General features: G+C 39.9%; 1 protein-coding gene across 2 annotated transcripts in view; it reads left to right on the top strand.

Annotated features, from left to right (window-relative positions):
• The first annotated feature begins 6,360 nt into the window (after nucleotides 1–6,360).
• The window catches only part of HEATR1 (HEAT repeat containing 1), a 39,091-nt gene continuing 23,585 nt past the window's right edge, over nucleotides 6,361–21,866 (top strand). For both annotated transcript variants that reach the window (XM_074896795.1, XM_074896794.1), the window contains exons 1-17: nucleotides 6,361–6,426; nucleotides 6,619–6,797; nucleotides 8,805–9,021; nucleotides 9,830–9,971; nucleotides 10,486–10,587; nucleotides 11,472–11,612; nucleotides 12,195–12,406; nucleotides 13,653–13,786; nucleotides 16,161–16,269; nucleotides 16,611–16,721; nucleotides 17,177–17,294; nucleotides 18,486–18,593; nucleotides 19,006–19,101; nucleotides 20,092–20,180; nucleotides 20,474–20,685; nucleotides 20,969–21,090; nucleotides 21,593–21,790. In XM_074896795.1, coding sequence (XP_074752896.1) covers nucleotides 6,656–6,797; nucleotides 8,805–9,021; nucleotides 9,830–9,971; nucleotides 10,486–10,587; nucleotides 11,472–11,612; nucleotides 12,195–12,406; nucleotides 13,653–13,786; nucleotides 16,161–16,269; nucleotides 16,611–16,721; nucleotides 17,177–17,294; nucleotides 18,486–18,593; nucleotides 19,006–19,101; nucleotides 20,092–20,180; nucleotides 20,474–20,685; nucleotides 20,969–21,090; nucleotides 21,593–21,790 — 2,253 coding nt within the window. In that variant the 5' untranslated portion in view covers nucleotides 6,361–6,426; nucleotides 6,619–6,655. The remainder of the gene's footprint in view (nucleotides 6,427–6,618; nucleotides 6,798–8,804; nucleotides 9,022–9,829; nucleotides 9,972–10,485; nucleotides 10,588–11,471; nucleotides 11,613–12,194; nucleotides 12,407–13,652; nucleotides 13,787–16,160; nucleotides 16,270–16,610; nucleotides 16,722–17,176; nucleotides 17,295–18,485; nucleotides 18,594–19,005; nucleotides 19,102–20,091; nucleotides 20,181–20,473; nucleotides 20,686–20,968; nucleotides 21,091–21,592; nucleotides 21,791–21,866) is intronic.

Below are 21,866 nucleotides of genomic sequence, written 5' to 3'. Positions count from 1 at the left end.
TTAAATATTATAATACTAATATCTCTCATATATGTGTATATATACATGTTAAAAAATATTCAGTTGTTCAGTGTTCACAATGCCACTGTGCTAGGCAGTACATGTACGCATAACTCATACCTACACAAAAATATGTAAAATAAATAAACTTTAGAAAGCGCATAAATAAAAATATGTAACTGAATATAATTGAACAACAAAACCAGCAGATATATATTCTACCCTCTACTATTGAATGTGGATCATACTGGTTTCAGGCATTATCATGTGAAGTTGTGAGCTCATTCTTCTTCAAACCATGTATTCACTAAGTATGGAAAATGTCCGTGGACTGGCAGTGACTGGGGGAAAGAAAGAAATGAAAGCAACACTGGTTTCAGTGGCCAGCCTGGGAAAAGGCTGAAATTTGCATTTAGTGCCTCCAATAGGAACAACACTATTTCTCCTTCAGGGGAAGATCTGTGATTCATCTCAGCATTTCAAAAAAAACCCCCAAAGCCCAGCAAATGTCTGGCTGACAAGCAAATAGAGGTTTGAACAGCTGCAGGTCAGGAATGGGTAGTTGCACCATATGAGATCTATTGCTATTCCAACGCCTGTCAGTTGCTTGAATAACAGGCAACTGAAGGAGGCAACAGTAAGACAGTATACTGCAGTAAGAAAAGCATGTTCCTTATTGATCACTTTTTCCTTCTCCTCATCCTTCAGTTGATTGTCTCTTTTACTGTTTACAGCCCTGCTATGAAAGATGAGACATGTCTAGTGCAAAATACTCCCCTTATTGCTTATTACATGTAAGTCCCTAATGGCCTTGTTGCTACATTCTGATTACCAAATTCTCCCAATGCATTAAACAATGTGACTCACAACTACCACACAGTAAATCTATGACACCTACTCTCTCAGTAGATTGTCTGGCACAGGTATCTTTTCATAAACAGCTAACATATACACACAATACCGTATTTCCCAGCCTAATATACATCAGATCATGAGAAAGGACTATCAGAACCACAGCATGAGAGACATTTTTCTATTTTTCATTGCAACAATTGTGCAGCTGTTAAACTCCAACTTTCTAGTTGACTTTTTACACAATAAACAAAAAAAATCACAATTCATTAAGTAGCTCAGCACTGAAAAGACTACTTTTTTTCTTCCATTTTTCACCATCTCCATTTGCCTTCCTTACTTTCCCTGATACTTTTGGGACAAACTAGACCTACCTCAAGTGGATACAAAAGGAGTTACAAAGATGACTATTGTCTACCCTTTTCAAGTCAATGTTTTCTCTGCATGTGCCTAGCTGAAGCTAGTTTGTTTACTAGGGGTTTATTTCTTCTTATCTAGAATATATATTTTATAACTCCCTTTAAAACAATTCTATTTCAAAAGCCCTCAGTTTATATTACCATATCAGAAAGACTTTAATACAGTAAAATCCCAAAAATAGCTTCCCACCACCCCATCCAGAGGGTTTCTATTTATTATTAGATCTGGAATGCAGCTACACATGAGAATTTATGGCTGGGGGAAGCTGCAATAGATTTTCCAAGAAAAGCCGGGGAAACATGATACTGCCTGCCACAGTGGTCAGTAAGTCGATACTGTGCTTGATACACTGCCTAGCAAGGAAGCTTCTTCTAGCCCTTCAGTTCAACTCAAGAATTATTCTCCCTTCAGTCCTCTTCCAGCAATGAGAACTGCAATTCTCTGTAACTTCAACCACCATCGAATTACGCTTGATTGTTTCTGCCTCCTGTTACATCAGCTGTGTACTCATACAACTTCACTGACATCATCGGAATTACTCCTGAGTTTCACTAATGTAAGCATGAAAAGATCAAGCCCTTAAGGGAAGAAGGGTAGACAGGGAAAACAAATCTTAACTCTCTCATTTTATATATTTAGACTACTACATGACACAATGGCTCCAATGTCTTTGCATCTAACAAAAGCTTAGCCAAGGGAATAATGGCCTCAAGGCCTTCTCATTGTATATGCTGCAGAAGGATACTGTCTCATCATTTCACAAGGGCCAGAGGTGAAGGGTGACTGCTGCACTGTCACAGAGCGCAAAAAGAACTGAAAACAGAGAATAATACAATACTGTAGCCTTAAAGTACACAGTAAAGCACTGTTCTTCCTGATAATTACAGTAACTCTATAAATCCAGAGACCACAGATGTATTCTTATAAGAATTATAAACTGTCAGTAGGGAGCAGATACGTACATGAATCAAGAACAAAAACCACAGTTTGGCTCAGAGCAGCAGATTTAACTGCACAGCCTCTAAAACAACAAAACCTTGGTATGCCTCCTACAACCAATAGCAAAACAAAATATATCCCTTGAGAATAAGATTACCTTGGCTGACAAGATGTTCAAGCCACTGCTCCAGAACACAGATTGGTTTACAGGTCAGCTAGCATACCTATACCCACATTAAACACATGTATCTGTTAACACCTACTTTTTCTTAAAAAGTTAGAGAACTTGATATATTCTAAAGAAGTTACAATCTCCTTTGCATATCCTAGAAACGTTTTAATATTACTTCATTACACTTCAATCAGATCAGATTTTAGATCTCAGACACTGTCACACTCCCTATCAGAAATGGCATGGGGAAATGTCAGGGAACATACCAAGATTATTAGCAAGCAATGGTGAAGTACACAGAAAGTGGCTCTCTTCCATCTCCTCCAGAGCTGTTTTAGCAATCCAAAATCATGGTGGCTCACTAGATTATAAGAGGTGGTGCATGAAAGAAAAAGATGCATCATTTTAGCAAACTAATTAATAAGCTTTTGAGAGCACTTAAGAGAGATGCCCCCTCCCTGGCAGTGTTCAGGCCAGGCTGGACGGGGCTTTGAACAACCTGGTCTAATAGAAGATGCCCCTGCCCATGGCAGGGGGGTTGGAACTAGGTGATCTTTAAGGTCCCTTCCAACCCAAACCATTCCCTGATTCTATAATTAATACAAACACTCTCTAACTTTGTATGCAAAAGGTAAATTTTATGGGTAGTACTAAATTCCTTACCTTCATTTTGATATATTACAATTGAATGCAACTGAACAGTCCTTTTTTGTACCAGAAGTGATTCTCTTTTCCCCTTTAAATGAAATTCCTCCTCATCTGTTGCCTACACGTGAAACCAAGCCAGAAGACGCATTCTCGAAGCGCACCTAATGGGGATTTGGTCTACAGAGCAGAATAAGATCTAGTCTGCATAAAACTTCTGAAATGCACATGGTGCAATCCTTGATGAGGGTTCCTCAGCACCACTTCATCTACAAATTTCCTCCTATTGGGTTGCATTACTTACCAAGGTAGATATAGCTCTATATATGCACAGCTGGTGAGGTAAGTTGGAAGGAAAGGAATATAAAGACTAGATCTTTATCTACATAAAGACATCAGTTATATTTGCTCCAGTGGTAGCATAAACTTACCCAGATATAAAGAGCATTAAAAGTTTAATAGTTCTCAATTTCTCAATCAAATCTTTTCAAACACACCAATGCTTACAAGTGAATAGGCTTACAGAAAATGCTTGGAACAGATAACATTTTTCCAAATAAAAATTAGCAGGTGATGACTAATATTCTAAGAATTCAAGATTTTTTAACAGACAATCAAATCTGGCAAACACAGATTAATAGCAGCCATCAGCAGAGGTGATCTCAGCTGTAGTACAGCTATGAGAATTCCACCCATACAGGCTAGCTACGTGATGACGCAGGCACTGAGAATCTAAAGGGACTGGTTGAAACAGGCTGGGATCCAAGTTCAGAAAAGCATCTCTTTGTAGGCCAGCATGGAGCAAATCTCTTTGATATGTAGCTTCACCACTGGGGAATTACAAAGCCAGCTAAACATATTTCCTAATAGACTTTCTGTTTTTACATTTTTCCCCAGGGAACACTTTCTTAGAATTAAAATCAAGAACAAATATTTTTTGTGTCTGCAAAAGTGTCTCTGTTCCTCCAATTAACCTCCAAAGGGAATCCCAACTTTACTCTGAAACCAAACAAGGATGCAACAGAAAGCACAAAGGTACAAAACCTCTGTCTTGCAGCTCTCCACAGCAAAGAATAGAGTGGGATAGCACTACTGGAAAACCTGAACACATTTCAGCATTTACAACATCTACTTTATCTTTCTGCTAGACTACTCAAATAATGAACCACATTGCTAAAAAAAAATTACGAGTTTTCTCTTTTAGAAACAGCTTTCTGTCCTTTACAAAGTCTATGTATTTTATATGTTTGGTATTTTTAGACCTAGAAACATGCATATTTTTACATGATTAAACTGTGATAAAAATAAGGTCACATGAAGGCTTCATAAAAGAAAAAGATGCGCAGAAGCCACAGGAACTGTGAAAAAGTAGAATAAATTGGCCTCTTGGTTTGCACCACCCATAGCCAGCTCATTTGCTAGATGATCAGAATCTCAGTGCTAGAACAATAAGAAAAATAACATCAATCCAATTAAATCAGTAATATCCTCCAAACACCTTAACACTGTTCTAACTGCAGTGATAGCAACTGCTGTCAGCAGTTCAGCAATTGCTGTCATTACATCCAGATAATACCATGTCAAAAGTAACACTACATATAGTTAATACATGCTCTCTGACAAAGTATTAGCAAATATAATCAGGCACAAAGTCAGACATCCAGCTTCCTTTCCTCTCTCTGCTTCCACTCCTACAAGATTTTAACTTAATACAAGCAGAGTCTTGTTGAAATCAGTGGATACTACTAATGGATGAAAAAAAAGCATTTAAACGATTCTCTGCAACCCTAACTTTTATCAGCTTTTTGTTATTTCTACCATATGCTAAATGATTGCCAAATAAGACAGCTTTACTATGTGAACAAATTTGGGTTTTCTCCATAGCTAGACAGCTTCTCAACAATATATGGAAACAATTTTTCAGATCTGGTGTTGGAATTATTATATTTGGCATTGTTTTATCCATCCACTGACATCAACTGAAATCCGTTGTGTTCCTGCTCTTTTTTCCAGACTTCTCCTGGTTAGCACAAGCTATGTTCCCCTTCTGACTTCATGCACCAACTTCCAGGTACAGAACCCTGCAGCCCTGAACGCAAGCTGGTGGGACACATTACAGCTTTTAATATTAGGAATTTCCTTTTAATCTGAGGGTAACCAAACCTTGGATGAGCAGCTCAGTGAAGCTGTGGAATTTCCATCCTTGGAGATACTCCCAACGCAACTGGACAAAACTCTGAGCAACTTGCTCTAAGCTGGCGCTGCTCTAGGGCTAGATCAGATGACTTTTAGAGGACTCTTCCAACCTACATCGCCCCGTGGTTCTTGCAGCCGGGATCTAGCCCATACACACAACAGTAGCTTTCAAGACCTTTTGCTCATGCGTGTCCTTGTGCTTCCCCTGATGCCTGCAAGCAGTTGGTGCTAATTGCTGTAAGGGGCCTCAGACAAGAATGCACCCAAGAACATAATTTTTGCAACTGTGATGGGTACATCCCGGGTAAGGCGGGTAAACTAGCAGACACCTGTGGAAGCCAAAGATAAGCTGAGAAACTTTACAGAGCGCTGAGCCCAGGCAAAACCTTATATGACAAAAGACGCGGAGTTCGTGGAACGGACACTAAGACACCTCTTCAACAACCACTAGGGACCACCACAGACTACGGAACCCCCCCGTGGAAGCCCCTCAGAGACCCTTCCCCAAATTTTAGTACGCTTGCTCAATGTATTAACCTATGCATTAGATTATCTGGAAACAGGTGTGTACTTCTCAGAAGCAACATGAATATTAATTTCTTTTATGGTGCAAGTGTGCCTTTGTCTTTCAGCATGCACGTTAGGCGGTGCGAGAAAGAATGCCTGCCTTCTAAAGCTGCAGACTAAATCCCGTGGGGGTTCTTCTGAGACCGGAATGACGGTTACACCCCCAGCACCGCACCCTTCTGATACAGAAAAATCCTCGGGTGGAACAACTCCAGCCGTGGGATCCCTTACTACTAAGGCACGCTGACACCGTTTAGCGGTTCCCGCCAAGCCCGGGCTACCGCCTTGCTGGGCTCCGCGCAGAGCCAGCAGCGCCCCTCGCCACAGAGGCTCACGGAGGCTTCTCCGGTCGCCGCTGCGGGCCGTCACGGCTCGCCTGGTGGCCGCGGCCGGCTGCTCCCCCCACGGCCGGCGGCCTGGCGCCGTCCCGCCCCCGCCCGAAGCCCCCACGCCGCGGGGAGCGCCCAGGCTCCCGCCCCCCTCAGCCACCGCCCCTGCAGACGGCGCATGCGCGGTGCCGCCCCGGGCCGGGGACCGGCGCTCCCCGCTCCTTCCCCTTCCGCGGGAGCCGCCGCTTCCGGGTCAGCGGCGCGCGCGGCCCACGTGGGGTCTGGCACGGAGCGGTGAGGAGCCAGGCCGGTGGTGGGGACCGGGACCGGGAGCACCGCTTCTGCCGCCGTCCCTCCTGTCCCCCGGCCCATCCCCACGTGCGCGCACCCCCGAGGGGCAGCGGGGCCCGCAGCGGGAGGGAGAGGGACAGGGACAGGGACGGCGTGTGACCACGCAGCCGCGTTATCCGGTGACCTGCTCTGGTTTCCCCCCGTTAGGTTTCTCTGGAGGCTCCTTTCCTCGAAAAGCGAAGCGATGACGTCCCTGGCGGAGCAGCTGAAGCGGCTGGCGCTTCCCCAGAATGACCCCAGCCTGCTGGACCGCAGTGAGGTGGCGTCCCTCTTGTTCAGTGGCAAGGAAGCGGCTCGCATTGACAGGGACACGTTCTTTGCCATCGGTGAGTTTGGCTCTTTAGATGCTAGTGACTTTAAACATCATCTATCTAGAAAAGCACCCGGAGAAAGATAAGTGGGAAAGGCAAACCCATGTTTAAAAAAAAACCAAACCAAAACAAACAAACCCAACCAAAGAATCATTGAAAAAAACACAGGCTGGTCAGCAACACTCCAGTCCATGGGGAAATTATGGCACAGCTCCTTTTGGGGCACGTTTCTGGGCATGTGAAGGGTCGAGTGATTGGAAGGAGTTGGGGGGCTCAGGGTGATCAAGGACTGGAAAATTTGGCCTAAAAGGGGAGGTTGGTGGGAGGAACGTTTTGTCTCATTCAGTGTGGAGAAGAGGCAGCTTTGAGGGGTCTAATAGCAACCTGCCAAATACCATCAAGAAGGTAGGTCAGGCTGTCCAGAGGAATGCACAGCTGGAGGGCAGGAGACAGTGGACATAAGTTGAAACGGTAGAGGTTCAAAGTGAGTGTAAGGAAAAGCTTTTTCACTGTGAGGACAGTCAAGTAGTTGAGCAGGTTCTCCAGGGAGATTGTGATCTCCATCCTTTTGAAAACCCCAACTGGATAATGATCTGAGCAGCGTGGTCTGACTTCAGGGCTAACCCTGCTTTGAGCAGGGCCTTGGACTAGAGATCTCCCAAGATCCCTTACAACCTGAGTTCTGTGATTTCATGAAAACATGCTGATGCCCTGCTCTTCTGTAACATTATGGCCGCAAATAATGTAAAGTGGCAGAAGCCATTCAGAAGCCTTCAGATCCTTTGTGCTTTTCTCTTCATTTTTGTATAGAACTTTACCCAGCAATATGATACTTCTTGAATAAGAAAGTTGTTTTCTAAAACCAGGAAGGTTGATATCATCTATTGATTTGAAGTAATGAGACTGTAGGTATATATGACTTTGATGCAACACAAAGTATTTTGTAGTTTCTTAGTTACTATAGAACTGCTGCATATAATCATTTATTTCTTCCAGATTTCAGCCAGGTGCCATATTTATTTATTTCAACTGAAGTTGTCTTTTTTGTGCTTATCCATTAATATTTACAAGCTTCTGTAAAATAAATAATTCCAGCGGTTGTCCAGTGGTGTATGTGCAGTATTGTATTTTAATTTATTCCAAGAGGTAAATTTGCTTGCTTTATCCATATAAAATCATAGAATGTTTTTGGCTGAAAGGGACCTCCGAAGGTTATTTGGTACTAGCCCAACTGCGCACAGAGCCAGTTCGTGCAAGTTGCTCAGGCCTATGTTCAGCTGAGTTTGAGGATGGAGGTTTTATAGTCTCTGATCCAATATTGGGCCTCTGATCTGGTGTTTGACCACACCGGTATTTAAAAAAAAAAAAAAAAATCAATCCATACATTGACTTGGAATTTCCTGTGTTCCAGCTTGTATCTGTTGCCTCCCATCCTTCCATTGTGCATCTCTGAGAAGAGTCTTGCTCCGTCTTCTTGATAACGTACACTATATCCCATTAAGTAGTTGCAGACAGCAGGAAGATTCCCTTTTGACACTCTCTTCTCTAAGCTGAATAAACACAGTTCCTTCTTTTCCTTGTATGTTATTTTCCAGTCCCTGACCGTCTTAGTGTTCCTCTGCTGGTCTCTCACCCATGTGGCAGTGTAATGTTTTTCTTCTGCTGTTGAGCTCAAAATTGTACCCAGTACTCCAGATGCCATCTCGCAAATGGAGGGGACAGCTCACCTCCCTCAGCCTGCTGGCTATGCTCTTGCTCATAGCTGCTGGCCTTCATTGCTTCAGGAGCGCACTGCTGATGCTAATGTTCTTTTTCTCCGTCACTTAAGAAATGCTTTCAGTGTAGAAAAAGTTTTGATCTTAGACACGTTTACTATTTGGTTTAGTTTGCTTAGTGGGGTGACATATAGCAGGTTAGCAAAGAAGTTGGATATGCCAATGAGGAGGTAGGTGGGCAGGGATGGTGAATAAAACTGTTGCATTTAAAGCAGTCTTCCTTTTTTTTTTTTTTTTTTTTCCACAGGATGCACTGGCTTAGAAGAGCTGATGGGGATTGATCCTTCTTTTGAAGTGTTCCAGTCTAGTTTGTTTAGTACTACATCCAAGGGTCTGGAACGCAGTGTTCAGTCTAAAGCAGTAAATCAGCAGCTGAATAAGAATATTTCATTGTTCCTGATTCACCTGTCCCCTTACTTTATGCTTAAACCAGCCCAGAAGTGCCTTGAATGGCTGATTCACAGGTAATCCACTGAATATCCTACATGTCGATAGATAAGGCTACTGGAAATGCTAGATTTTTTTTCCCTGATGAGAAAAATTTTGAATAATTTTACTTTAGTTTTCTGAAAATACAGGTTAAAATGTTAAAAATATCCATTTGGGTTTAGTCTTTATGGAACCAAATGTTCTTCTTTACCAATTAGATTTTTGTCCTTTGATAAATTTCTGTGAAAATTTTGGTCTTTCGTGATGTTCTATATAACAGCAATTATTTCCTTGCCTAGCTTTCACCAGATTTTCCCAGCTCTAGCCATCTTACAGAGGACCTAGAGAGGCATTTAGGTAATGTGCTTTAGGCTGTGTGAAATAGCTAATTTTCAATAATAACTATGAGCCATGAATAGCATACCCTTGTATTACAACATGAGCCAAGTACTCTTATTTCAAGGTGATGTAGGAATGTGTGAAGAAAAAACAAACCCAAGTATTCTGTGATGTTGTGTTTATTTATATAAATTAATGTATCCAGATGCAGAAAGTGTAATATTTCATTTCATGAAAGGGTGGGCAATTTTGTTGATACAACCTTTGAATCACAATTTGTTTTATATATGTATTATACTGAAATTCATACTAGATTATTGTAATGTCTGGTTTAATATTGAAATCTACGCAGAAGAAACTCAGTATGACAGTCATCTCTTTTCTTGCTTAAAAGCAAGTAAACCAGTTGTTTTGAGAAGAACATGTCTGGGTCTCTTTTTTTCTTTTTTTTTTTTTTTGGACTTACAGATAGTTTTTAATGGTACATATATGTGTTTTCTTTAGGTTTCACATCCACCTCTATAATCAAGATAGTTTGATTGGTTGCGTTCTGCCATATCATGAGACTAAACTATTTGTGAGAGTTATTCAACTTTTAAATATAAAAAGCCCAACTCATAAATGGCATTGGATGGATCCAATAAGGGTAAAGTATTTAACAGATGCAAGTTGGGAGGACCATGAGGGACTGTGTTAATATCTTGACTGTGTTACTAGATTTATGAATATGGTCCACCTGTTCATGTGGTTAGTTGCAGAACCGTACTGAAAGATTTAACTGCAGGGATGGAGCCTGGATGCCCACCTGTTGTTTCTGCTATCTTTCTTTAAATATAAAAGTTAATTATAATAATCTGATTATAATTGCTCTTTGCTTTGGCAAAGTTAAATTATGTGTTTAAGGTGCAAGTATTTACTGCTGCTAGGAAGATATGTCAATTACTAAAATATATGTGTATTTGAATATAGATTATATGTAATGCTCTTCATCTGAATTAATGTAGATACAAAAAAAATCCAGAGATGTGTGGGTTTCCATTACTTATTTCAGTTTAAATGATGTTAACTGATCGGTAGCATTAATTTAGAGATTATATTAATTTTTGCTTTGGGTGCTTTATACTTGAGTGTTCTGATTTAATTTCTTTTACCATGTAAAGAAACCTGGAGTCCCACTGGCAAGGGGTACTGTCATTACACACTGCTACAAAGACATGGATTTCATGGATTTCATCTGCAGGCTGGTGGCAAAATCTGTCAAGGTTGTTCATTTATTCTAGAACAGTATTTGTTTGTTGTCACTCAGTTTTCCCCATCTCTGTATAGTATTATGCTATTTACTAATGTTTTGAATTACGTATCAAATAGTAAAAGGAGTAATTTATTAGTAAACAATGTGAAAATTTCTTAATATAGATGACAATGTATCAGAAATTGTTGTAAGGAAGTGGCTGAGAATCGGTGAGCCGTGATAGAACAATTTGGCAATACTGTATTACTTAAAGATACTGTATTGCTTCAAAGTACTTCATTGTCTTAATTTCTCTTATAAAGTCATTCCTGCTATTGATTTGTAACTGTGCTTTGAATTTGGGTATCTCTTTTGGGGGTTGCCATGGGGTTTTAAACATATGTCTTCAAATATTGAGAAGATAAAATTGAGAATATTAGAAGGTGAGCAGGTTTATTTGTTTTTTCAGTTAATGTCAAATAGAGAACTAGTTTTATAGTCTCAGAAGGCTAAGATATGCAACAGTTCCAATTATTTAGAGAACTAGAATGCATGTACTGTGAAACTAAGCAAAAGCATGCACAATAGCAGGGTTTGTTCACAGGGGTAGTAGGGGGTGTTAAACATGCCTGACAACTTCTTGGCTGTCCAGTTCTCAGTCTTGAGCATTACACCAAACTCACAAGTCATTTAGGTTACTTTATTATGATTAGCTATAGTAGCTGAGGAATAGCATCCATTTCCTTCTACCTTTTCTGCAAGGGGGAGCAGTAACCTCTGGTATTACTGCCAGGATGAAGTGATGACTTAAGTTGTGCCAGCAGGAGCTCGTAGAGTTTACATGCTGGAGTTCTGAGATTTTGCTGGTTTGGGTGGAAGCCATACATGCTGATGTCTGATTTTTCTGTGGTCCAGGTCTTTTCAGAGTGTCCTGGGAACTCAGCTCAGCTGAGAGTTCTTCTTGTGTTTTATGCTTCCACCATTGTATCAGCTCTTGGAGCCGCAGAGAAGATAAAAGACAATACAGTCTCTATCCTCCTCCCTTACATCCAAAAGGTACATGAAGCTTTGTTTTCCTCCTTGTGTGGAGTGTACTGTGTTCTGCAGACATCTGTCTGTCGATAACATTTAAGAGGGACATTTGATGTGAAATGTATTGTACCGCTCTTAGCCTGCTTTGAAACATCAGGCAGGTAGGTGAAGGTCCATGAATAGTAATGTTTTTTCACACCTCGGGTAAGCACTTTAAGAACTATATTTCCTACTCTGCATGAGGAGTGGAGCTGTAAGAAATAGATACACAATTTGAATGAACCTCTTTGCCTTAGAGACTTACTGTGCTAAGTGATGAGGAAATGGAGTCAGAGTGGGAACAGCCTGCCTTGAGATCCTCTTTCCTCCAGGATTGTTTCTCAATTAACAAATAGAGCAGCAGTTAATGAATGTGTCTGCTATATGTGTGCACCTTGGTGACAGCTTTTTCTTCTTGAAAGTTAAGTTTACAGATCCCTTAAAAGTTAACATATGGAGAAGAAGGTAGTATGATTCCATGGATGTCAGAATGAAAATTATTTTTATGGTAATGTACTCTTTTTTTAAATTTGTGTGTTGAAAATCCACCTTTATCTCTTTTCCTAGGGCTTGAAATCCTCTATAGAGGATTACAGAGCTGCAACATACATGATAATCTCCCAGATTACCGTAAAAGTGACAGTGGAGACTTCCTTGGTGCATTCCTTGATGTTACAGATAAGCAAGACATTGTCTAAAGTGCCCTCATTAGTCAGGGACGGGGTGGCATGCTTGAACCTACTTCTACAAACTCAGAAAGGAGACAAACTCGGGAAAAAGTAAGTCTGCATTAATTGAGTGTTTCTACTTTTTAAAAGCTCAGAATGCACTTTGATAATTTGAATTTTTTTTGTCCTCTTCACTAAAGGGGTACTTTCAGAAATTTTGGCAGTTGACGTTTCAAAGGGCTCAGAAGTTTCTTTGGCTTACTTTGAAAATTTGTATGCTCACTACAGCTAAGGAGTCTGTGGTGCGAGTCTGTCATCTTTTGGTCCCTCTCCTGCCACTTCACTCAGAAAAGGATTGCTGTCAATATGCAAAACTGAACACTGCCAGTAAAAGGTTTTCTTGAAAGTGGGAATGCTGGATGAGAAGCCAGCATAATAATGGTAGTGCAAATTTGAGGTTACTTAAATAGCTTGGAAAAAAGTTCTGTCCCTTCAATGGAAGGGCTTTGAGTTCATATGGTTTGACACCCACCTGAAGTGTAAGTGCTTCTATAGCACCACTTCTTTGGTCCCACGAGTCAGGTGTTCTGGAAGTACATGTAGTATTTCATTCCCGTCGATCTGTTTGCCCTGCCCCGATACAGTTAGCTGGTGCTGTTAACGTGCGGTTGAACACGCTGATGGAAGTTCCACATGCTATAGGGAATTTGCTTGCTGGCAGAGAGGTTAGCATGAGTATTCCAACAGAATCAATCTTTGCTGGTGTAAGTATAGTGATTACCTTCCAGATGCTTGAACACACTCATAGAAGAGGAAAACAGGTTAAAAGCTAAGGTGTGGGGAACTAAGGAGAAGTATGATTTATGCTTATGCAGCATCCAGCCAGGTGTCTATAAAAGGAGACAAGGTGAAAGAAACTTTATTAGCAGGAAGGGAAATCGCTTCTACTCTTTAAGGATCTCTGTAGTTGAGCTATTATTTCTCCTCCCTTCCCTTTGCTGCTGCTGGTTAATAGATACACTACTTGCAATGTGAGCATATCTCTTCCTGCAAGCCATACAAGTATTTTTTCTTGTGCTACCAACTTTGCAAAAACACAGGTATGTTCACTGTGCCACTACAGCTGCTGTCCTCAACATACCTGGCAGTATCCTGTTTTCTTCTTGGACAGTAAATGCATCAGTAAACCTCTGGCAGTAAGGAAGTGGAACCCTTTGAATCTTTTCAGCGTTTGTTTATAATGAGGCTGTTACTTGGTGCTGAGAAATGAATCCTTAGGAAGTCTGCTTGGTTTGAAAGTGTTGGTAGCCCAGATGTGTATGCATACTTTTTTCTGTTTCCCTCTTCCATTGTGCAGGCCATTTAATTATCTGTGTAAAACCACAGAACTGGTAACACTTCTACAAAGCCTTTCAGCAGGCTATGATATCTCTCCTCTTCTGCGTTACCTGTTGCCTCACCTTGTTTGCGCTGTCATGAAAACTGATACGGGTAAGTTAGCGTATATTTTTACAATTTTGTTGAGTCTTAAAGTCAGATGGCTGTGGTCAGTGTTTAGCTGTGTAATTTTAGTTGCTTCCGCTATTAAAACTGTGCCCATACATATGAAGACCTGGTTGAACGCTTGTATATGTGTTGCTTTTTGTTTTTCCAGGTTGTCCTGGTTTCAGATGGGATCAAGCTAATTTTCTTCCTTAGTAGCTAGAACAGCTAGAGTTTTGGAGTCAATATAGGATTTGTTACAAGAAAAATGTTGATAAAACACAAATGTTTTCAGTTGTTGCTAAAAAAATCAAGGGCTTTCCAATTCCCCATGTCATGCTAGTGTGCAGGTGGACATGAAGCTGGGAGGCAGCACAGCCATAGCAATGGACTCAAATTGACCGATGAAATATTCCATACCATACAACGTCATGCTCAGTATATAGATGAGGATTGGCTGGGAAGTTCAGGCTCTTCCAGGGTTGTGGTTTCAGGATTTTCCCCCCTGGAATTTGCTAGCTGGGAATGGGCTGGCCACGAGTCAGCAGGAGATGGATAAAATATTTGACATGGTTATGATTTAGCAGCAGTTCAAGATTTATTAATGATGTGAAATAGATTAAAAGGTTGAATTTTAACAGCATTTAATGACTGACCGATTTGAAGATTAACAGGGTGATTTGGTAGAATATGTTATAATTAAAACAGCAACTTAATTACAAATTCGAGAATGACAAGATTCACACTAACTTACTACAAGGTACCCTAAATCAAAATATATACATGTGCATATGTGTAAGGGCAAAACATACACACAGACAGACAGAAATATTTGGATCTGGTGAAATACGTAGACACCCACACTGGTGAAGGCAAATGTGAGTATTCAGATACATAGATAGGTAGTGAGGTGGATGGAAGAGGCTATCTTACAGTTAAAATCTCCCTCCTCTCGAGTTTAGAGCAAATACTCACAAATGCATCAGCATTCCTCAACAGGCGCTAATTGAGCTTCGAGAAGTCTGACTTCTCCCTGGCCCTTTGTCGGCTTTGTCAGCAGACAGACTTAAAGCCTTGAGAAGCCTGTGCCCAAGAGGTGTCACAGCTCGGGGGAGATGCTGGGCACAGCCTGCTGCAATCCAGGAGCGCTCAGAGGGTCTCACTTAGGGTCACTGTTTATAGGATCTGAAATAATTGACTTTCAGGTACTCTTCCATGTCAGCTCAACTCAGATGATGAATGAATACTCATAAATACTCTGGTACTTTCCACCAGTTGCATGGCCCAGAACGTACTAGATTTCGAAGTTCTGATATCGCCCCCTTTGGGCCATGACCCAGGTACAGACGTACTGGGCTCTCAGGAGTTGATTGATTGTCATTACGGTTCCCAAGTGGCAGGGGAGGCAGGAGCCAGGTGCATTAAGGGGGCACCTTAATGCGCTGGTCCAGATGCCTTTCACAGTCCATGTTAGGTTGATACATGACCCAGGGAGGGGTAATCGCACCGAGTGGCCCAGGAGCTGGGGAGGGAGTTGCACCACCACACAATCACATTGTGCATCGCTCATTTGTATATTTTATTATTACTATTATTATTTTAATTTTAATTTAATTTCAAATATTAAGTTGTTTTTATCTCAACCTGTGAGTCTCCTTGCCTTTACCCTCCAATTCTTTCCTGCATCCCCTGGGGTAGAGGAGGGTGAGTGAGCAGCTCTGTGGTGTTTGGCTGCCAGCCAGGTTTAAACCATGACCCAGGCCCTACAGAGGAGGCTGGTTTAGGCATTGTTATATCACTTTGATTCAGGTGTGGAAACTTAACTTAATTTTGATGTATGAAATCTCTGACTCTGAGATGTGGTGTTGTACCATAAAATCATTTTTAGGTAAGTTACATGTACTCCATATGTATTTTAAGTAGTGGGGGTCTGTGCTTACCTGATAAATTAAACATGCCTGGGACAGCAAGGTTGACTGGCATGCAGTAGTAGCCTGTGTCTGCACTAGTAAGTCTACACTGTGGACTTGTAACTGCCAAATCATGACTGGGAAAGGTTTTTTTTGTTGAAAAGGTCCAGATTCATGCCAGGGAGTGCTGTAGGGAGTTGCTAGCACAGGTTGTGGTAGCAGGTCTGGGACTTCGCAGAGCATACTTGAATTTATTAGTAGCAATACAGCCTTTGGCATTTTAATGACATTGGTATAAAGCATTGCTAGCAGCTCATGAAGAGTTAGCACTAGTCATCAATGAACATTGTGCTCTTCCAGTTGTGTGCTTGATTCACCAGATGATGCTGCTTATACAAGCTTTTTCTTTGATCAGTATGAGGGAGTTACTCTCAAACTGTTGTTCATCTTTTATGATTACATGTTGTCCTTAGAGGAACAAGAAGAATCTGAAGAGACAGAGAATCAGATTTACATCAGACATCTTGAAGCTATTCTTCAGAGTGTACCACTTGAAAAGGGTTTAGATCACCTGTTGGCTTCGTGAGTTAACTTTTCTTTATTTTCTTCCACAGTACTGCAGTCGTTTTTGATTTAACAACAACCAAATTCCTGACAGGGGTATTAGCATTATATGAGTATGCTTTTCCTAGTTCTTAAGGGAACTCCAAAGCTACATTTTGAAACTGAAACATTCAGTAATTTGTCAGAGGCTTGTGTTTAGCACTTGTGGGAGTATTTGTGGGACAGAGTGGAACTTCAGGCCAGGAGCAAGTCTGTATTTGCAATATTAATCCTAACCTGTTTAGCAGTGTGCTTTATAACATTAATGAAAACTGTACTATCCAAAACATGGTGGCTTTTTCTTTTGTTTGTAATTTTAGCAAGTTTCTTGAAGAGTTTATCTCCTGTGGTACAGAGATCGAATCTAATCCTACCCAAATGGCTGCACTCAATCAAAAGATGCTTCCTCTTATCAGACTTCTTGAGAGAAAGTAAGTTCCATTTTTCTGTGACAGACCCACAGTCTGTAGATTGGTGATGTCAGCTATGATCTTGGCTTATTGGGTGTAAGTAAGTAAGCACAATATTCTTGCCCAAATAAATACAGTAAAAATAACCAACTCCTAATCTTTGTCCAAATTTTATTTTACTGATCTATCTTTACATATTTTGTCACTGTAATACAAGGACACAGACCTACTGGCTTTGTACAGCTGTTTGCTGTGTAGCATGACCTTATCTGCTTACTATTTATCCTCGTGGTCTGCATGTCGTTCATTTGTGTGAAGACATAATGGTTGATTGCCTTTGCAAAGCTGCTTAAAATAGCTGGTTCAGATGAGTGCATGTGTGTTCAGCTTCCTTGTATTTCCCTGCATCTCTCTAGAAAATATGTGTTCTTCTGTAATACGCTGTGGAAAATGTTGGGGGGTTTGTCTGTTGGCAGGTATCCTAAAGCCTTAGATGCTGTGTTGGAGAAGCATCTGGAAGATTGCACAGATGAGGCTGAGCAAAATCTTTTTCACCAGTTTATTTCTCTTTCATTAAGCTGTGGCAAATACAAGGTAGGTGGAAGCTCAGTTCATGATCCTAGCTCTTACCTGGTTATACTGTCAGAAGGCTGATATTTTGGAAAAGTTCTGCTCTATCTTCCTCTTTCTAAACAAAATCTCCTTTCCCAATGAATAAAAAAATAAATTAAAAAAAAACACAACAAAACACCAACTGAAATTACTTTGGGGAGGGAAACTTGACCAAAACTGGGGTAAAATCAAAAGTTGTCACATCTTTTAAGTTCATTTTTATTGTGAACAGTCATGAGTGTGGGCTTTTTTCATGGTTAAAATTTGTACATTTCCACCTGCCCCAATTGTTATCAATTTTTTTTTTTTCCTTAGGAACATGACCATTGCTTATATTGTGGTGATTTAGAGTGATGACATGGTGGTGCCCAGCAAGGCCTCATCTTACTTAAAGATTTCTGTCAGTGTTAGAGGTGTCTGTTTTGGAGAAGTTCACAAACAACTTTATTGCTCTTGAGAGAAGGTGGCTCAGTCTTTTTTGTTGTATTGATTTTATGAATGTTTACAGTGGAAGAATAGTGACTACAGAGTTCTTCCTGTGTCGTTTCTGAAGAGCAATTGCAACTCAACCTAACACAGAATAACCTTGAGTGTGACAGATCTAAGGAACTTAGATGCTTAGTATTATGGCTGCTGTTTGTAATGATTGAAAGACTGAAAGCACTTAGAAAAAGATGATAAACTACCTATAGAAGTGCTTCATGTATTTTTGTACTGATTTAATGAAGGCACGGTGTCTGTGACTGAGTAACAAGTGGATTAACAGAAAAACAAGGCATGCAGAACAAAGGCATATGATCCTCTTCTAGCCTTTAAGGTTCCTGAGATAAGTGCACGCAATTGGACTGTCAGGGATGCCTTTTTAACAGTTTCTATCTGTACTCTGTCACACTGACATTGTCACTAGAGCTTTCTCGGAATGCTTAGATAAGTGTAGTGCTTTTCTAGGACAAAAAGGTGTCTGTGGCTTACTGTACTTTTCAAGGTATATTACAGAAACTATCTGCAGAAGTGAAGAGAACCAAATTTGAAACAGTTAAACAACATCATAATTCTGTAATTGATGCTTTTTGGGCCTGAAATACACGGGTTTTCTTCTGGTACCAAAAATTGCTGAAAGAATTTCTCCCATTGTCTTTCATGCAGTAAGTCACTCTGAAATCTATATTTCAGTTTTTGGAAGACTCTGATACCTCCCTTCTGCTTAGTTTGAATCATCCTCAGCCAGCTGTGAGGGTCCTGGCTCTTCAGCATTTGAAGAATGTTATTGAAACATCAAAGGTTTGTGTCCTGAATCTCTCACTTAACAAAACTGACTTAATGTCTTCAAAAGCTGTTTGCCAGACATATCTGTTGAAGTTGAGTGGTATGTTAAACCATTCATATGTCATCCTGACTGGTTTTCATGGTATTTTTAATAGTCTTCTGTCACCATTTTCCCATATTCTAGAGTCTGGATGTAGTTCTTGTTTATTGAGCTGATTGTAGTCTAAGATAAAATCAAATTTCAAGGATACTTCTGGTTTTCTTTCATTTCTTGTTGCCAATTAGTCTGCCTGTGAGATTTAATTTAAATGATGTTACCGCTTTTCTTGTACTGGGATTCAGGTATTTCATTAAAACCCTGTAAATTGTGCTAACAACGATTTTTTTTTTTTTTCCCTTTGGCTCCTTTTTCCTTTATTTTTTTTAGGAAGGCTTTGATCAGTCTTTCATAGAAGAAGCAATTTTTGGCCGGCTGAAGGATGACAACAGAGATGTTGTAATGTCTGCTCTCAGTTCTTTGGAGGTAAGTGCGTACCTTTTGTATGTCAGGTGAGATTTTAGCTGGTCTTCAATATGTGTGTCTGGAATGTATTCTTTGTAATTGTCCTTCCTCTCATGTCCTTAATATACAGCTTTTGTCCTTTAACAAGGTGAAGCAGCACAAATTTAGGAGGCTTACAATTCCCCCCCAAATTCCTGCTCCCTGATCTTTCCCAAAGTGTTTGCAATTAACCTGAATTTATTGAATTTTTTTTTTTTTTTTTCACAGCTACTAAAGGGTATTTTAATCTTTGATTATTATTTGAAGTGTGCTTCCTGCTTACTCTGTACATTTTTCTATTAAAATGTAAGCCATGTTATCTGCCTTATGGATGGAAAGTGGTGCAGTGACAAGTCATTACGCTAGTGAGAAGTGCACAGTTAAGTTTTTCCACATAAGAGTCATTTGGTCAGTTGATAGTGGCAAAGTCCTAAACTCCAGCTCAGGTTTACTGGATGGGACTGTGGTATGCATTGTACTGATTGTTTCCAGCTAGAGTAACAGTCTGACTTTATTGCTTCTGCTAGTAGTAGTGGAGAATATTATTAGCAGTAGTATAATCGGTCTTGTGTGTTCATTCATTCTCAATCACTAAAAATAGGAATCAAAGCACATGAGAGTTTCTTTAGCTTTAGTATCTTTTGTTCACGTGCTTTATATTTTTGTCACGCAGATGCTATGTAAAGTAAAAGCAATTCTTATTTATTTATAAAGTGTTTTTCTTATTGGTTATCAATTTTACCAAACATTTCTGCATTCAGTAAATCTGTACTTAGCATATCAAGAGGGCATACTGGGCAGCCTTAGAACTTCTGTTTACCCTGATAATATTTTTATTACATGATCATCAATAGGAATGCAATTAGTGATGTTTGATCCCTGTTTCCACTTGGTATAGCAGATACATTTTCCATTACAATATGGTAGATTATTTTGTATTTTATTTAATTTTGTTTTCCTGGTTGTTTTCAGATTTTCAGGAAACAAGTCAATCCAGAAGTAGTAGTATCAAGTCTTTTGAACATCTTCCAGAAAGCTGATCTTTCAAAGGATGGAAAGTGGTATGTTTGTGCCTTTTTTCTGTCTACAAGCCTTTTGAATAAATTAATTTTTTTAAAAAATAACTGTAAAGTATACTTTTAAAACTGCTTTTCACTTCAAATACTTTTTTGTTATGCTATATCTGTGCTGAGTTACAAGAGAAACATTCTATTATTTGCACACCGTTTCCCATGAATTCCTTATTTGTTCTCACTGCTATTTGGATTCATTTCTGCCGTGGAAAATGGAGAACAAATCAAAGTTCCTGGTATGCTTGAGCAGTGGGTTTTCAACATGACTTTTTCTCTTTTAGGTACAAGGTTCTGGAGCGAGCAATAAAAATTTTAGTCAAAGAGGAGATTTTAAAAGAGAAGAAAGAGCTACTAGATGAAGCAGTAATGCAGTTGTTACCTTTTATGGTAGTCACTAATGCGAATTCAAAATCCTCAGATTGGAAAATGGCTGTTTGTCTGTCAGAATCTGATCTCTGCTCCTTACACTATTTACTGAAGGGTTGGCCAGAAGGTAAAGCATTAATTGTAACTAATCTGGTGAAAGAAAAATTGTGACAATTTAGGATGTCATCCTTACTGAATCTAACACTTACTGAAGGAGACTGGCTGGCATTGACAAGCTATCATGCTATGAGTGTGAATGGAGTTCTTTTAAAAAGTCTTTGAAAAGATGAAGAAATTGTCTAGTATGTTTCTGACTGTTTCTAAATAAATATTACTGAGCCACCAGTGTTTTAATATGTGAATTTCTATATGTAAGATTGTCTGAATATTGTTTTTTTTCCTTGGCATAGCTCTTGAAGAAGTAATTAAATCTAGCAAGTCCTCAGAGTTGATTGGAGCAGCCAGCAATAAAATGATTCTGCTGTTTTCTGCAAACATGACTTCGGGGGACCCTTCCTCACTGTTGCAAATGGTATGTGTACCGTGTTACTCTAACCTTAAGAGATCTTTTTTCGAGGTGAACACTGCAGTAGAACAGAATGTGATATACAAGAACTTTGTATGTGCTCTTAGCATTAGTGTGCTATCATCAAGCTGCTAGGCAAATACATATATTGAATATCAAACCCCAATACAGTCTAAATAAAACAGATTTCTACCTTAACAAAAGGAAAAGAAGTGAAACTATTACCTAATTGGACAAATGATTAGTGTAAATAAATTCCAGAAACTTTTAGTTTCCTGAAAAATAATTCTAGAGAATAAACAAGTGTACCTGTGGGTAGTGCATAGAAATAGATGTTTGTGGATTCCCAGGTTCCAAAGAGTACCATTACAGCAGACAGTAACTTGTTACCACTGACAGAAGGTAAGAAGGGTTTAATTGGATGTGCAAATGAAAAATGGTGTAAAGTCATAGTGAAGTCCCACTGTCTTATAGACTTTTTGTTGTTGTTTTTCTTCCTCTGTCTAAGGTTGATGATCTGATACTCATTGCTGAAACAGAATCTGACAGTGTGAGACGGAAAGTAACTGCTCATATAGTTGGTTCAGTGCTTGTTCAGTGCTGCTGCAATACACAGATGAAGGAAAGTTATTTTTCAGTGGCTATCAAAGTCTTCCGTTTCTTGAATAAAAGAATAAGAAATCTCAGAGCTTGTGATCCTGCAGAGGTAAGATATAAACAGTTTAATTTCTTTTCAGAGCACTAGAAGCTGCCATTAAGAATGTCTCTTACATTTCTTACAT

Source organism: Athene noctua, chromosome 1, assembly GCF_965140245.1.
Source record: "Athene noctua chromosome 1, bAthNoc1.hap1.1, whole genome shotgun sequence".
In the NCBI taxonomy this organism is placed as follows: Eukaryota; Metazoa; Chordata; class Aves; order Strigiformes; family Strigidae; genus Athene; species Athene noctua.
Note: the sequence above shows the minus strand (reverse complement) of the source record. Positions and strands in the feature narration are given on the sequence as shown.